This window comes from Glycine soja, chromosome 14, assembly GCF_004193775.1.
Source record: "Glycine soja cultivar W05 chromosome 14, ASM419377v2, whole genome shotgun sequence".
Lineage (NCBI taxonomy): Eukaryota > Viridiplantae > Streptophyta > Magnoliopsida > Fabales > Fabaceae > Glycine > Glycine soja.
The window spans coordinates 18,441,045-18,459,097 of NC_041015.1; the positions used below are offsets into that span (position 1 = coordinate 18,441,045).

Here is an 18,053-nt window from a genome sequence, read left to right on the forward strand (position 1 = left end):
CCTTTTGAAATCAATTAATCATTTGATCATATTAAATTCTCTAATTTAATTAATCATCAAATATTAAAATAGTTTCTTTAACAGAGATTAGAATACTCGTTTGTGTGTGACCCCATAGGTTCAATACTAAGCCGGTAATATATTAATCAAATTGATATACTAATCAAGGTAGGCGTCTAGCAACACTCCTTAACGTCTGGATAACATGAAGTGACATTTTACTTTCAAGAACCATTAGAAGAGTAGTGTAATAATTTCTTTCATCTTTACAACTCTAGGTTAACTCTAGAGTATGGTATTACTGTCAAACCCTTTTGAGTTAACTCATAATTCTTTCATTTAATTTTCTTGGCCAGGATATAATTTTTATTCATAGAGCTCAAACTCATTACCAAGAGTTGATGGATTCCTTTTTTATTTTTCTTGATTAATCAATATCCATTTAACAAATGCTTTGAAACATTAGGTGTCCGGAATCAAAATACAACAAATAACCTGTTAATTACTATGACAATCTCAGGTCAAAGAAAACTATTATACCTCTTCTTGAAAATTTTCTATTGACAGTTTATGGTAAATTTTAACCATTAGAAAATTTCAATTGAGTCAGTTCAATGATCACATCAACATGTGACTCATCTATATATGCAAATTAATAAATGAGATCTATTAATATTTATCCAATAAATACTATCACATATATATTAATCTATTCGGATTATTGATATCATATTTACAATAATCTTATCATCAAGAATGGTTTAAATTAAAATTAGAACAGACTTGTTTCTCATTATCATAATCTATATTATAATAACAAATCTTTAATTTTAATCAATGACATTATCAAATGCACCATTTAATCAAATAGTGAAATATGACAATGAAAATAAATTAATACTTTATTATTAAAATTAAAATTAATTACATGATGACTTGGATCGTAAATATATAAATTTATTCCCAACATCATGAAGATTAGAATCATTATTTGTTGGTGTTTGATAACCAATTTCATAGGCTATGACATTGCCACACATATCATCTACATCTCCACCTTCAACATAGTCATCATTCTCTGACATAGTAAGCAGCCCTACAAACGAATCTGTTGGCTCGGTTGCAAAATCAATAACACAGTCATCCACTGGAATAGTAGCAATATCAGAATAATTTATTGCATCCACTATGCGGAAAGCTGCAAAAAGAGGATGCTTGACCCAACGTGTGTGAAATTTATCAGACATTACATCCTTAATATTTATCCTTAGAATAGCATATATTACATCTCCATGAGCATTAAATGTTATTGTTGTTTGATCTAATGAAGGAACACTAAGAAGCAGTCTGAACCTGCGCAGTTCCCATACTTCGGAGTTTATAATAACCTGGCCACAAAATAATTTTTGACATGCAATAAAAAGATCAGTCATAAATGCAAAATTATAAAGTAAATAAAGAAAATTTGGATACACCTTGCCCTCCACAACACCCTTCAACCAAACCAACACATTTGGTTCATTAGTTAATAATCAATACTACTGTAGAGGTTCATTGTTGTTATGGCCCTAACCTTAGCTGCCAAAGCCATCTATGACAGATTGACAACATTCCCTTTGATTCCATCCTGTGTAACCCAAACCATAGGAGTTATAGAGAAATGCATCTCTTTCCATACCATAGTCGCAAATGTACTTCCAGTAACTTTTTCATCATAGTGCATTCCTCACCATGGCAAAGAAGAGAACCTACTGCCACACGGAGAATGATTGTCATTCATTGGCTAAGTTCTAATCACTGTTGGATCTAGAACATTAATCTAGCACAAATCAAGCAATGAAAACTTGAATCACACACACAAACTCACCAAGAAAAGTGGAGAAGATGAGCAAGAAAGAGATGGAGGAAAAAATAGAATAACGGAATTACATATCTTGTGAAAACTGAAATTACAGAGTATTTATCTCATAGAAAACTCTCTTATTGTGAAATTACAATTATTCCCCCTACTTATATCAGTATAGACAGAATTACCCCTTTCTCTAATAATCACGGCAATCACCAATCAATTTGCTAGTACCAGTTCCATGCTCTAATGGCAGACTCAGGGTGACCGGTGGTGGAGATAACAAAGGATGATGAAGCCATGAGAGACAGAGAATAGGGGAAGAAGTTCTAGCCTATTTAGAAATACAATATCAACTCCCTAAAATTAGATTAGAAAATTTTACTCCTTTTATTTTTTACCCCTCCTTTACAAGAAAACCAAACATAGTCATAAAAATGTACTCCTTTAAACCCTTATCAAACAACCTAATAATGAAGATATTTTATTCCCTTCGATTGAGACTAATGAGTCACGAATAAGTTGTATAACTATATTCTTAGAGTAGCTCATCCAAGAAAATATTCCTAGCTCCTAGAACATTGTTAGGAACCTTCTCACACAGTAAGCAAAAAAATGGAGAAATAGAGAAGAAAAGAGAGAAGAATTTGTTATCAACACACTAAGATGGTGCTCTCAGTATTATTGACGAAGATCATACAACAACACTTACACAAAGAGCTTATCTCCTTCAACACAGGAATTTGTTCCTGTTTTCAAAGTTATCAATGCTTAGCTCCTCCTCTTACAAAAACGTATTTATAAACCTCCCCTGCCTAACTGTTCTAGCAGACTCTCTAATTGATTTAACTGCCATAACAACCCTTCCCATTATTCTGTTATATTCTGTTAAAACTCTCCCTATTTACAGTTAATGCCCCTTAATGGGCTATCTGCCTTCTCTGATATATAGGGGTGGGAATAGGCCAGGCAGGCCTACAAGGGCCTATGACCTGACCTACATAAAGTCTGGCCTGAACTGACCTATTTGATTAAAAGGTTAGGCTCAGGCTTTTTTAAAAGCCTATTAAATTAAATAGATCAGGCTTAGGCTTATTAAAAAGCCTTATAAGCCTGATAGGCCAACCTATATATATATATATATATATATATATATATATACTTATATTATTTTTTGAATACAATTAATTTTTTTTTGAAACTATTAGACTTTGATTACACATTACTGCTCCATAACTTCTATTCCTATAATCAAGGAATTTAATTACAATTTAGGTGTGAGTCATGTACCCTTTTATATTCCTCATTATTTTGATTGACTTTCCTTTTTCTTTAACTTTCCTATTACGTTCCTATTCCATAAAATATTAAATATTTATTGCGAATAAGGCTTTTAAAAAGGCTATCAGGCCAGGTCAGGCTTTTAAAAAGGCCAGGCCGAGCCAAAATAAAAGTCTTTGATAGGCTATAGGCCAGACTCAGGCCTCAAATATTCATCGTAGGCTAGGCTCAAGCCTTTCAAAGCCTGGTCTGGTCTGGCCTATTCTCACCCCTACTGATATATTAACAGGGCTTTAGGCTTAATTTGTTTGAATTCAGGAAATTATTGTTGAATAGCAGTTTTGTCCTCCCATGTTGCCTCTTCAGGTGATTTTTCTTGCCACTAAACCAATATATGTTGCACCTGATCATTTCCTTGGTTGATCATTCAAGTTCCCAGCACCTTAGTGGGTTGCCAACCTGCTGAAGATCCTTGTAATTCTGTTGGAAGTTCAACTTCCACTAAGCAATACCCTATAGCCAACTTAAGTTGAGAAACATGAAAAACAGGATGGATTCTAGCTTGGGCTAGCAGTTGTAGTTGAAAGGCTACTACCCCAATCTATTTGATAACCAGAAAAAGGACTATAATATCGAGTTGACAACTTGGGGTGCAATCTGGTAGGCATAGAAGTGTGCCTATGAGATCAGATTTTTAGAGACACCCAATCCCCTACCTTGACCTTAAAGGGTATTTTGTGGTTATTTTCATTTTTGACCATACGATCTTGAGCTCTCTCCAAGTGGTATTTCAGTTATTTTAATGCTTCATCTCTTTCCATTAAATCTTAGGCTATAGCGTCCACTAATATCTCTCCTGGAATGAACCTTGCCAAAGAAGGTGGAGCTCGACCATACACTACCTCAAAAGGTGTGCATTTAGCTACCCCATGATAACTGGTATTATACCAGTATTCTGCCCATAGTATAAATTTTGCCCATATCTTGGGTTGCTCCAAACTGAAACACCATAAGTACATCTCCAGCATTCTATTTAGGACTTCTATCTGGCCATCTAACTTTGCATGATATGCAATACTCATCCTCAAAGTAGTTCCTTGCCTTTTAAATAACTCCTGCAAAAACTGACTGAGAAAAATCAAGTCCCTATCAGTAATAATAGATGTTGATGTTGGTACTCCATGTAAACTTACCCCTTCTCATGCAAACACACCAACCACTGACCTAGCTGAATATGGATGTTTGAGCAAGATAAAATAGTTGTACTTACTCAATCTATCCACTACCACTAGGATAACATCAAACCCCTTAGATTTCGGTAGACCCACCACAAAATCCATACTAATGTCCTCCCAAACAACATTTTGTATAGGGAGAGGATGAAGAAGTCCAGCTAGTGATGAAGCTTGATATTGCTACCACAAATTATGTAACTTTCCTTTTCATATCCTTCCAGTACAATGACTAGGCAATTTGTCTATAACTCTTGTATACTCCTAAATGTTCCCCCCGAAAGAGATGAATGAAAACTCTTGCAATAGCCTAGAAATCCAAGTTGAAGTTGCTACCAATACCAATTTCCCCTTGTAGTATAGCATGTCATGTTCCAATGTGTACTTCCCATGGTTGTTAGAATCTTGTTTGATCTCCTCTATAATTTTTTATAGTATTTGATCAACTTGCACCTCTTTATCTATCTCAGTTATATCCTACCAATATGGCCTAGATAAAACTTATAATTCCTTTTCCTCATCCTTTCGAAAAAGTGCATCAATCACTTTATTGGTTGCCCCAACCTTGTATACAATATCAAACTCATACCCAAGCAACTTGGCTAGCCAATTTTGTTGGCCAAAACCAAATCCATCAACTCTTTTTCATAAACTGACTTGCTTAAGGATGATTAAGATAGAGGTTTACTAGAAAATGTAATAGCCTTACGATTTTGAGATAGCACAACCCCTATTCCTTTCCCTGAGGCATCACATTCAATGGAGAAAGGTTGAGAAAAATCAGGCATTGTTAGTACCAAGGTAGAAGAGATAGCTTTCTTCAACTGTTCAAATGCACTTGCACTTTCATTTGTCTACAAAAAATTTCCCTTCTTCAACATATTTGTTAAAGGCCTGGCCATTTTTCCATATCCAGCAATAAATCTTCTATAATAACCTGCAAGACCTAAGAAACCCCTTAAAGCCATAACAGATTTGGGAATTGACCATTTCAATATGGCTTCCACCTTCTTAGTGTCCATTGCAACCCCTTGTTGAGATATTAAGTGACCTAGATATTCCACCTTAAGATTATCAAAAAATAATTTCTTTACAAGTGTTTCCAACACTTCCCTCAAATACTGCATGTGATCCAACCCCCCCCCCCCTCCCAAGTTTTACTATACACCAATATATCATTAAAAAAGACCAATACAAATTTTATGAGGAAAGACTGCAATGTTGAATTCATAGCACATTGAAAAGTGGTTGAGGCATTTGTTAATCCAAATGGAATTATTATAAATTCATAATGCCCTTGATGAGTTCTAAAAGTTGTTTTTGGAATGTCATTTATATTCATTTGAATTTGATGATACCCCGCCCTTAAATCTATTTTTGAAAAATACTTGGCTCCATTTAATTTATCCAGCAGTTCTTCAATAACCAGAATTGGAAACTTGTCTGGTATAATAACTTTATTAAGGGTTTTTTTGTCTACACAAAATCTCCGGCTATCATCTTTCTTTTTTAACAAGTATTACAAGACTAGAGTATGGGCTGTTACTAGGTCTAATAATACCCAATTTTATCATATCAACTACTTGTTTTTCTATCTCATGCTTTTGTAAGTAGGGGTGCCTGTGGGGTCGCACCTTGACTGGATCCACCCCAACTTTTATTGGAATTATGTGATCCACCTCTCTGCTTGGGGGCAACCCTTGTGGTTCTGAAAAGACCTGAGCATATTCTCTCACAATCTGCTGTAATTGGATCTGTTCATCAGAGTTTTCACCATTCCATTCTGAATTGGTACTGCCTCAGAATTTTCCTCAACTTCCAATACCCATATCATAGAAATCTCTTCCACCTGTGTCATTTTAAGTAATGTGTGAGGAGAGACTAAGGTTCTAGACAAACCAGGATCTCCCTTAATTTCCACCATCTGTCCATGGCACATAAACTGCATGGTTAATGTTTTCCAATTCACCTTCACTTCACCCAAAGTGGCTAACCATGCTCCCTCCGAAATTACATCCACTCCTCCTAACTCAAATAAAAAGAAATTCTCTAGTAATTCATGATTTCCCAACTTGACAGCAATCTACCTACAACAACCTTGAGTACTTTTTTGGTTTCATCTCCTAACCTCACCTTATAAGGTTGTGTGGGTTCAACCATCAATCCCAACTACTGTTCCAACTCTGAAGAAATAAAATTGTGGCTTACAACACTGTCAATCAAAATCAGCACCCTTTTTTCCTTGAATAGCCCCTTCCAATTTCATAGTTTGTGGCTGAGTTAGTCCTCCAGCTGAATACATTGGCAGATCCATCCACTGACTACACACCTTTGTATTCTCAACCTCTTCATCCTCACTTGCTTCTTCATTTTCCAGCCTAGCAATTTCTCCTTCCCAAGTGATTTGTTCATCCTCAGCCAGGATCACAATTCTCAAACTCTTTTCTGGACAATTGGTTCATCAATTTTGGTTTGGGTCGGTCACACTTCTAATTTAACAAGTCTATATTGACTTAAAAGTGCAACTAATCAAAATTAATAATTACTAACTTTTAATAAATTTCAATTCTACATCATAAAAAGAGTATTAGAAAAGAGATTTGTTGTTAGCATTTCTTTTCTTATATTCCTTTATATAAATTTCTCTTAGGCATATTTTATTATAAAATAAGTCAAATATTAATTAATTTCTCTTAGATGTATTTTACTGTAAAAATGTAATGTGATCATAAGAAAATTCACTTATAATTGTGTATGTGTATAGGAAATAATTTTTTTTAATATTAAGAAATTAAAGACAGATACAAGAAGATTTTCAATAATTTATCCATATTATTTAATTAATTGAGATAAATCTCTTCATTGTGTGAAATTATTTTAAATCACAAAAAAATTATCAATTCATAAATCAATCAACAGTTTAAGTGCACTTGATATAGTCAATGCACAATCAAAATATGATTTTTGGTGATGGAATTTGTGACCGTCAACTTATGGGTTTCATTTTTTTTTAATCTCTTCCTGTGAAAGATTATCTTTTGATTTATCGGAAGCAGAAGAAAAACTAGTAGCAGCACTTCCTTTACAAAAAATTGATAATATTACTCATATTTTGATGGTAAGGACTAAAAAAAAATTAAAATATGAAGTATAGGAACTAAAAATATCACTTTCAAACTATAGAAACTAAAAGGAAATTAAAATACTAATTATAAGGATTAAAAAATCGCTTTCAAATTACAAGATTAAAATAGATAATTAAGATGTAAACTATAGGGACTTAAAAATTACTTGGACTAAAAAAATTATTTATTCCTTTATATATGGCACAATTCATAGTGTCCCATGCATTAATTATTTTTAAATTAACATACTCCTAATTAAATAAGAGAGAAAATATATTGACATGCATTTAAAATAGAGAGAAACATAATGATAATGACACTTTTAAAATATATATATAAATTTATTGATATCAACTAAATTAATAAATTTTTCTTTTAATCTTAATGAATTATTTAATTGAATTTTATAAATAAAAATAAATGTAATATTTTTTATTTTTAGTCTCTAGAAATATTATTATTTTTACCTTAATCCTGATTAGGTGGCATGATGACTTGTTATCATTGTGAATCATGTCAACATTTAACAAAATCCCCTAATCTCATATACTAAATTAAAAAAACCAAATTTTACACTAAATTGAGAAAAAAAGACTTTAAAATAGTTTAGTGAAAACGATAATTTTTTTTTTTTTGGTGTAAACCAAAAAGGATAGTTGAGCTTAAGCAAAATATAATAAAAGTGTAAAACGAAGCTGAAAAATAGAGAGAGCTCGCAATTGCATCCTCCTTGTTAGAAAGAATTGAAAACAGCGCTGGCCTTCGTGTTGCTCTGATTTGAATTTTGAAACAATGGAAAAGAAATCACCTGAACCACCCGAAGAAGCATCACAGTCACGAGACTCATCGCGAGATAACCAGACCTGGATAACGTTACGTGTGTCAAAATTTACATTCCCACAATTGCAAACTCTTCTATTTTCTTTCTTTTAATCGTTAATATCTATCACCATTTTCAGTGCACAAAACATTCTGAGAGAAAAACTGATCACAGAGGACTGTTTCGCATGGAAATTACAAGCTGGTTCCAAAGAGGAAGAAGCATTGAGATACGTTGGTGGGGTTGACATAAGCTTCTCAAAGGATGACCCATCAAGGGCATGTGGCACCCTTGTAGTCTTGGACTTCCACACTCTTCAAGTTCTCTATCAAGATTTCTCTTTGGTCACTCTTCAAGTCCCTTATGTGCCTGGCTTTCTAGCATTTAGAGAGGTTCCTTTTTTCTCTATTTATAGCCAATAAATTTGATTTTTCTTTTTCTATTTTTTAGGGAGCCAAGTGACATATGTTATATCTAGACAAGGTTAGAAATAAATGCATCAGAATCTCGAGTGGTTGGTTGAATGGAATAAGATAGGTTCTCGAATCTGACAGGATACAGATTCAAACCCCCACTTGTCTTTTTGTGATAAGGTAAATGTAAATTCCTCTTTAACCGCTCTTTGAGCCTGGAAGGTTCTCTAAATTTTTGTTTACCAGGACAAAATGCATTAGAAGGAAAAAAGTTGGGTAGTATCTATTGTGGAAAAGAAGATAGAATCTTCACCTAGGTGGTTTGGGCATGCATGGGGAAGACTAGTAGAATCTTCATTAAGGAGATTAAATCGGATGGAAGGTAGCCTGGCATCTAGAGGCAAAGGTAGGACTAGGAAAAATTAAGGAGAATCGATTACGAATGATTCAGAAGTTAATAATTTGTCTATAGACATGATTTACAGTAGAACATTAGGTGTTGTTTGATCTATGTAGTTGACCCCACCTTGTGAAAAAAGGCTTGGTTGTTGTTGTGGTTTCTAAAATGTTTGTTTCAGGCATAATTGATTGCTCCTATAATTTTAGGCCCCAGTTCTTCTGCAGCTTCTAGAGAAAATGAAAAGGAGCAATAATCCTTTCTACCCTCAGGTAAATGTTGTATGCTACATTAAATAAAAGGATATGAATTTGATGGCTTTGAAACTTGCTCCTTTTTTCATTATTCAGTACCCACATTGCTGGTTCCAATCTTGTTAGCTGCACTAAAAACTCATGCAGAATTCTAACAGATTGATAACTATTTTGGATTTTTTTTATAACAAATTTTTGATGTTTTTGTACTCCAAGTTTCATAATCTGAATAGTAGTTTATTTGATGGTTGTTGACAGCTATTAATGGTTGATGGAAACGGAATACTTCATCCCCGAGGCAAGTGCTTCACACGAATATTTTTGCATCCCCCTTACAAGAGTCATGCACAAGATTTTTCTGATTGATGAATTTTTTCCTTTTCTTAAAAATGTTATACTTTAGAAGAATTTACTTAGCTTTTATGAATATGATATTTACAAAGGTACTCTTATTATTATTCAATTTTTGTTGGATAAAAGAGAAATCTAATAGCTTTCATGTGAGGAATAGTTTCTTATATTTTACTGTTCTGTTAAACTAATGGAGTATTGAATCAATTGTTTTCCTTAATTGATATAATGGTTGGCTGTTGTTTTACTATTTGATCAATTTGCAAGATTGAATAGCAATTGATGTTTGGTGTAACTGAAAACTTGAGAGGCAGTAAGCGCCAATTTTCACTCATGAAAGAAAATTACTCCCATTGATAAAACATTTCTGGCTATACTTCATAATTTACCCATCCCAGCCAAAGGACTTTTATGATTCAATTTCCAATTTTAGTTCCATTCTTTTTAGATGGAACTATCTTCCTGGGAAAGTTGAAGTCATTTTAAGTTCTTCTGAATATGTTATAATTGATTTAATTTAACATGTAAATTTTAGCTTGCTACCTGTGTTTAACAGAGCATTTCTTTAAACCTTTAACTTTTGCAGGTTTTGGGCTGGCCTGTCATATTGGAGTTGAGGCCAATCTCCCAACAATTGGGATTGGAAAGAATGTTAGTATTGATAGTATCACTTACTGATCTCTCAGCTCATGTATTGATTAGCCTTCTATAGATTTTCACTTGTTTCTCGATCAATTCTGAGACTCAATAGTTATTTCTTGTAGTTAAGAACTAGAAATACTGAATATGTGCCTGAATTCTTTAGCTGTATAAGTTACAGTTGCATCATGTGGATGGTCTTACTCATTCTAGAGTGAGAGAACTTCTTGGAGCTGAAGAAAACTGTTCTGAAGATTTTATTAATTTGGTGGGTTGTTCTGGGCATATATGGGGAGTGGTAAGAACTTGAATTAATGGTTCTCCACTTGTTCTTATTTCTTATAACAATGATGTGCTTATGTCATTACAATAAGACTGTATTGTATTCATGGAAAACAATTTATTAAATGTTATCAAGCATAACTTACATAAGCTGCGAAAATTCAGTTTTGTGTTTTTATGCATTTTTATTGATATATTGATTTGTCATGCTCTAACTTTTTTCTTTTCTTGCCACACTTGTGTCCAGGCCATGAGATCTACCCAGGGTTCCATAAAACCAATATTTATATCAATTGGTCACAAGATATCACTTCAGACTGCCATTATGATTGTTCAAATGACATGCAAGTACCGTGTGCCTGAGCCAATTAGGCAGGTGAAACTATCTGCCATTTAAAAGCATGTAACATCAACTGAATTTCAAATAAATGTATAATACATACATCTTTCGTCACTGATGAAAATTAAAGAAAGAATACACGAACCATTCATGTGAAGGGAATATTTCTACTTTTTGCTTTTAATCCTTTATCTCCTATTAAGCTAATATTGACTCTTCTATGGAAGTTGTTGCTGGTTTATTGTAATAGACCATTTGCTGCTTAATACATACTTTGATTAGATAATTTATTTGGTTAGGTTTTCCATCATATAACTTCTGCTGGAAACATTTTGTTCTTAAGAAAAACTATAACTCACTAGCTGTATTCCAATTCTTGGAAATCAAAAGTACCCAGTCCTTACACCCCTATTTGAACTGCAGGCTGACATAAGATCTAGAGACTACATTCGGAAACTTGAAGCAAATGCCAAAGTAAAGTAATTTCACTCATATGGTATGTCACTGTCAACTTGTTACTACTTACTACATGCTATCATGAATTAAGTTAGACACCTGTATGGTATGTAAGTGGTCACTGCAGCGTTAATTTTCAAGTCCAGAGATGTAAATGAATAGACTCAAAGTTATATTATGCTTTCAAACCATATATGTGCAGCCTTGAAATCAAATACATAAAAGTATCATCGAATACAATCTTGATCTTTAATGTTGAATGTACAGCCTTTTTTTTCTGTTTCCTCTTGCACTCACCTAATTCTCAGTATGGATCTTGATGTCTTGAAATTTTTTGCATCTCTACTATACTTTATAATGTTGTTAAATTTACAAGGGTTTTCTTGTTGTTTTTCTTTTTTAATTGTAAAATGTAAATTTGTTTCAGGTTTAAGTTTTTATCCTGTTAAATTATGAAATAGCTAGCCATGTGAGATGACAATAACAAGTTTGGCTGCAAGGGGCTCAAATGAACTTGATAGAACCATCACAATTCGTCAAGTGGTTAGAAACAATGCCAGTGCCAGTGGATTTGCTTATAGCTTCATTGAATGATCCATTTCACCTCACAGGATTACATAAGGACTCAGCATTCCATCCATTAGCATAATTATATCTAAACCACTCATGTAAAAGAGTGATGATATATGCACAACCAAATCACTCTCAAAATAGAACTATTTGCGAGCTAGCATTCTGTGTAGTGTAGAAGCAGAATTTTTATTTCTGGTTGCTTTGATTGTCTGATGAGAAGTGCTAGCAACATTCTTTAATACACTCCTTGTAGCACTCTACTATTAGTTAAAGTTTATTAAAAACTATAAAAACATGAGTAGAACTTATTAAATACCCATAAAATTGTGATTTTTATAATTTTCAGGCAATAGTAGAGAGTGGCAAAAAAAAAGTGTTATAATAAACTGTGTTGGTAGTATTTCTCTTGTATGATTACCACCAACCCATGAAAAAAATAACAGTGACATTTGTTGAATGCTTGAGCCATGTGTTTGACTGTTATTCATTTACGTTGCTTTAAAAAACCATGTATTTGAGAAAGTGACAAGAGCCGGAAGCATCATTTATTTGTATTAAGAATTTAGTAGTGTGAGTTACAATTAGCTGGGAATTGAGTGTCATTTTCCACAGAAGTCTCGAATTCCTTGTGTAAACTAATTGCTCGAGAGCATACGATGAATTAACATTTGACTGTTCGTTGAATTTACATTACGTACAAAATATTATTCTTAGGTTTATTTTGAACATCTACAGTTTAGATTCCATATTTTAAGGAAATGTTGTCGACATTTGTTTTAAGTTGTAGCTTTCACGAGATATTTGGAATCTAGAATCCAGATTTTAAGGAAAGGGAAAAATGAAATTTAGTAGTATGAGGTTTTGGTCATGTGTGACTGGATCTCTGAACTTTAAAAGGTAGTATTTTCAACGTATGTTGAATAATTCTTCTTATAATATTTTTGGGTGAGAGTTGATAGAATCAGTCACATAACTAGGTAGTCCATAATTTTTTTTTGAGTTGGAGAAGCTTAGTCCTAACTTTTAAAAAGTGTATATTTCAATGCTTTAACATTTTATAAGTGTACAAGATAGTCCATAATTTTTTCTATTAAAAGTTAGTAATCTATTATGGAACTAGCACATGACTCGTTTTATTTTAAAATTATTTTTATTATTTAGACTTTTTTGTTGAGAAAAAGTAGTAAAATGAAGAGACACCTCCAATACAGCTAGATAAGACACCAACGATATATTAGGATTATCAGTAAAAATTTACTTAGAAGATTATTGCATTAACCTAAACCATGAACAATTCTATCTGAATATATACCTATTCAACTAGCCTAAGTATCAAGAAATCTCTCAAGAGAAGGTTATCTACCAAGTAGGAAAAGTCACCCCATGATCTCTTATCTACCACACAAGTATTTCGCAGGACTTCCTTATGTCTTATCCAACACATTTCTATTCACTTTTTATCCAAAAATTTTGATCTTTAATATTTTTTTATAATTCATGAACACCTTAATAATCAAAATGCACCTTTTTAAAGTCCAGGATCGACCCCCAAATTTCAAGATGTAACTTTTACATTTGAATGAGAATAAATGTTTCCATGTTTCCTCCAATAGAATAAAAATATTTCCTAAAAAATTTCAGAGAATATTTTTGAACTAGTTAGAATAATTTTTTCTCATGAGTGAAAGATTACTTTAATTGAGTGAAAGATTAATTTAGTTTCTGATAGTAATTGCATATATATATATATATATATATACACTGACAATATAAAATAATTTTACATTATCATTGATCAAACACCACCATGTATGATAAATTTATTATTTTAACAAAATTATCTTAAAAGTTATATAAACGATGATTTATGATTTGATAATAGTAAAATTATTTTACATTATCAATACATTACCATTAAACTCATTATTTTTTAAAAAGTGAAATAATAACCAAACCAAAAATTCTATTCTAGAGAACCTCACCCCAAAAGAATGGCATAGTTAGAAACGAAAGATTAACGTACCAAAAGTCACTTTAAAGCCAATATTGTCAACTATTGAACACTGCAAAGAAGTTTCTGTGATCTTCAACAAGCTTTACATATATTAGCTCTAACCCACATGATGAATATGAAAAATCAGGCACTGTTGACATTCTCCAAAAATAAATCTAAAATCTTTAAAGGTCACATAAGAGTGAAAAACAAAAGTACAAAGAGTACTATTCTGAGAGACCAAATTCTCCCATTCCCATGTAGACCAGCAGAATCTGTCTGAATCATGATTTTGAACTTGCAATCTCCAGTTGAAGGATCTTTGTCAGTGACAACAGAAAGACCGGGGAATTTGCATGCACTGTCAATCTGGTCATTCACTTGGAAGTAACTATTGAATGCATAAGAAAGATTACCACGAGCATCTAAACCACCACATGAAGTTTGATATCCAAGACTTGTGCAATCTGCATTTTGACAAGCATAAGACACACTTGGTGCCACTTGATCACTATTGAGGTTTGCTGAGGTTTTCAAAATGCACCACTTTTTGGGTAGATATGCCACCCCAGTAGCAGCTACTAAGCCATTGGCTCTTGATCCTATGTTAAGCATGTACTTGGGTTGTCCATCATAGTAAAACAACCCCCAATGTCTTTCAAAATTACCCGGCTGAATGCTTTTGAAATCTTCATCTATGAGACTAAACAAGTAAGCATCCATAGGACCAGGCCTCATTGGTGTCCCTTTTCCGGCAATGTAGCGCGACATGAAGCCTTGGTTGAAGCGTTGCGCGTATTGAAGGTTTGCGTTTCTGTCTCCATCTGTAGGCCACCCAACTTCTCCCACAATTATAGGCATGTTTCCGAAACCATTCTTCTGCAGTGCCCACACTAGAGTATCATGGTTGGCATCAAAGACATTGTCATAGATCCTTCCGTTGTCATTTATAGGAGACTGAAAGCCATTGAAGAAGGCATAGTCAACAGGAAAATTGGAGTCTGAATAGAGGCTGATGAAAGGATAGATGTTCACGGTAAATGGAGCGTTGTTCTGGCTCAAGAACTTAACAATCTGCACCATGAGATCATGGATGTTTTGCCTGAAGTCTCCATCAGAAGGTACTTGTGTGCTCTGATACACATCGGCGTTTAGGGGAACAGTGACCTTAACCTGATTGCCTAAACCAGCTTTCACAAGAGCTGATTGGATGTTTTGAAGAGCTGGAAGTGTTATGGCTTCAAAGGTTCCATTGTAAGTTGACAAGAAAGGTTCATTTCCCACTGCAACATACCTTGAAAAAATTACAAGAAATAATGTTTGAGAAAATATAGGAATTACAACATTGACATATGAATAGTCATAATTTGACAATTGAGGAAATAAACATTTCTAAATTAGAAGACAGGTTTCCTTGATTCCTCTCCTTCAGAAGGGAAATATTTCAATCTTAACTCCCAATGAAAATCAGATCTAACCACACTCGACCTCTGACAAAATTGCGAAGACATTGCAAGTTTGCAACCATTTAGTTTTACAAAAGCAACAGAGGAGTAAATAACCATATTATGTTTCTCACCAGCTCATACTGATGGAATTTTAAAAACTATGTTCTACTTTTATGTTCTCATTTCATCAACCATAGGCCATGGCTTAATGTTACTACCTCCTTCCCATAGCTTTTGATGTTTAAGGTTATTGCGCACATAGATAAAAAAATATTCAATGGAACTAAAAATTGTTATATTTGGACTAAAATGACCTTATTTAATACCTTGATCTTTGATATTTGCACCACTAGTAGTGGTATTAAATAAGCGTATATTTGAGAAAAAAGCATTAATTAGACTTTGAAACTCTAATACGTCAAATGTTTTGAGGAAAAAATAGAAACTCTTAGGCATCAAATGTTTTGGGGAAAAAATAGAAAGCTAAAACATTAAAAGATATGGGAAGGACCAAAGGAGGTAGTAGTTGACAAGAATTAGCATCATATCCGTATCACTCTTGTGCAACTACAATCAATTCAGCACATAAAAAAAAAACGAAAGAGACATCAAGTGATCCATAAATTTTGATTTCAAATTACACCAAGTCAAAACAAGACTAGTTTCAAGAAATGGAGGAACCTTATTGCTGTGAAGATCATATTAAAAAAGGATGATTGAACACTAACTCCAAGGCTTTAAATATCATGATCTATTCACACAAATATTCATTTATAAACGATGAAGAAACAAGGGGCATGCCATGTTTTGCAGAGATTGACACTAGAAAGCCATTCACGAAGGCAGAGACTAGAAGAAGAAAAAACATTATTCCTTTTACCTTGTTTCCGTATAGAAAATCACTCAAACTTGGTCATATTTGAGGGGATTTGATTTCTAAAACAAATAAATTAGAATTGATTTCTTAATCAAACCAAATCAATTATACTTTTAATGATTATGTGGAGTATTCCACTTCCAGTTACGATGATTTCTTCTAAAATTGTTCTGTACCATTTCTTCTCAAAAGCATTGAAGCAGATACCACAGTCCTTAACAAAACCTCCAAACTCTCGGCTTAACAAAGTCCATCCACAACATGAAATGCAGAAATTGCATGATAGCTGAATCAATCAATCCATGTAATTCATACCCAAAGTTGTGAAAAGCAATGGTTGATTGAACTCAACTTAAATCATATAATAGAAATAAAAGGGTAATTTACCTGATGTCCACTCCCCCAGATGAGACATGTGCTGAAACATTCTTAGAAACCCATTTTTCAGCTGCTTGCATATTGTTAGCCAGTGTGTAAAGCATGTCATTTGGTATACCCACCATCACCTGAATCCCAGACTTCTTAAGAGCATTAAGAATATCAGGGTCAGCATCAAAAAGCTTAACTTTCTGAATACCATTGTCCTTTAGCATTTTCACTATAGTGGATGCTGGCAAAGGGTGTGTTAATTGTGTGCCCCAATTAACACCAATTCCATTCACTAAACCCACCAACAGTGCAGCAAAGAACACAAGAACAAGGCACCCCCTAAGCTTTCCACACACCATCAATTCCATAAAAACTGAACCAAGATAAACACCAATAGAAAAATCAAATCTATGCTCTTTTGTAAGAGTATATCAAATCTGAACCTCAAAGGTGGCTTTTTTATTCCTGGATTTCACAAGTTTGTTTATTTATTCTGCAACAAGGCATGCATGCTCAAAACAGCAGAATCTGAATAATAGTTCAACCACACACTGAGCTGATAGCAGAAGACTACTACTCCACAGTGAAGAAGTTTGGTTAGAACGCAAAGGGTGAATCGGTGACACGAAAGCAAGATCACAAGTATGGAAAGTGCCAAAGAGAGGCCCCCAGATGGAAATTCTCAGAAAGTAACAAACAAAGATGAAGCGGTTAAAAAGCCAAGCAGAAAAGGTAAGAACAGATCGCTTTGGATTGCAGAAACTTTTTTGCTATGTTAAGCGCTTTAGCTTTGCTGCTTGTACAGAAGAGTAAAGAGAGTAGTGAGAGAAAGATGGAGAGAGAAAGTGGCATTATTGAATTATGTATGAGAGAGAAGTATTTTATGGTGGAGAATCTTTTTTCTTTGGGTGAAGTAAGTAGCCAACAGCATGCCCGGCAAAATGGTACACCTCACTTTGTTAAGAAAACTACAGAAAATCCCACGTGGCTACTCACTATAACAAAATTCACATTGACGGTTGAAACTTTAAAGTTGAAACTGTTTTCTTGTAGCTGTAATTAAAGTTCCTATGTGTTGAAAATTGAAATTGTTTTTGGTAGTATAAGACTAATTCTCATACTAGACTTAATATATATTTAAAGTGTTTCGTACTTCTATAATAATAGTATGCTTCATAGAAATTAAATTTTTATTATCTCACACAAATTTAGTATGTAGAATTATAAATTAACTTGCTAATTTGAAAAGAAAATTTAAGTATTGAAGAGAAAAGATAGAAAATTTAACTTGCTAGTTTGAATTCTCTCAGTAATATTTTAATAAAATTAACATTGACTTATAAAAAAAACATAATAT

General features: G+C 33.4%; 2 protein-coding genes across 5 annotated transcripts; one reads left to right on the plus strand and one right to left on the minus strand.

Annotated features, from left to right (window-relative positions):
- Positions 1-8,180: 8,180 nt before the first annotated feature.
- LOC114383551 (endonuclease V) lies at positions 8,181-12,470 on the plus strand. Of its 4 annotated transcripts, none has more exons than XR_003660541.1 (9): positions 8,181-8,356; positions 8,444-8,696; positions 9,324-9,386; positions 9,627-9,666; positions 10,306-10,370; positions 10,525-10,656; positions 10,888-11,012; positions 11,404-11,476; positions 11,864-12,470. XR_003660541.1 is itself a non-coding variant. In XM_028343237.1 (9 exons), the coding sequence occupies exons 1-8, from the start codon at positions 8,277-8,279 to the stop codon at positions 11,461-11,463; spliced, it is 822 nt and encodes a 273-aa protein (XP_028199038.1). In that variant the 5' UTR covers positions 8,181-8,276; the 3' UTR covers positions 11,464-11,476; positions 11,864-12,470. The 4 variants fall into 4 exon arrangements, 3 of the variants coding, with proteins under 3 accessions (XP_028199038.1, XP_028199039.1, XP_028199040.1); XM_028343237.1 differs by having other exon boundaries at positions 10,888-11,016; XM_028343238.1 differs by having other exon boundaries at positions 10,540-10,656; positions 10,888-11,016.
- A 1,553-nt stretch (positions 12,471-14,023) lies between these two features.
- Positions 14,024-17,576, minus strand: LOC114384886 (glucan endo-1,3-beta-glucosidase 5-like). Its single transcript, XM_028344712.1, has 2 exons — positions 16,715-17,576; positions 14,024-15,296 (listed from the first exon to the last, which is right to left on the minus strand). Exons 1-2 carry the CDS (start codon positions 17,062-17,064, stop codon positions 14,195-14,197), a joined length of 1,452 nt encoding a protein of 483 aa, XP_028200513.1. The 5' UTR covers positions 17,065-17,576; the 3' UTR covers positions 14,024-14,194.
- Between the last annotated feature and the right edge of the window lie 477 nt (positions 17,577-18,053).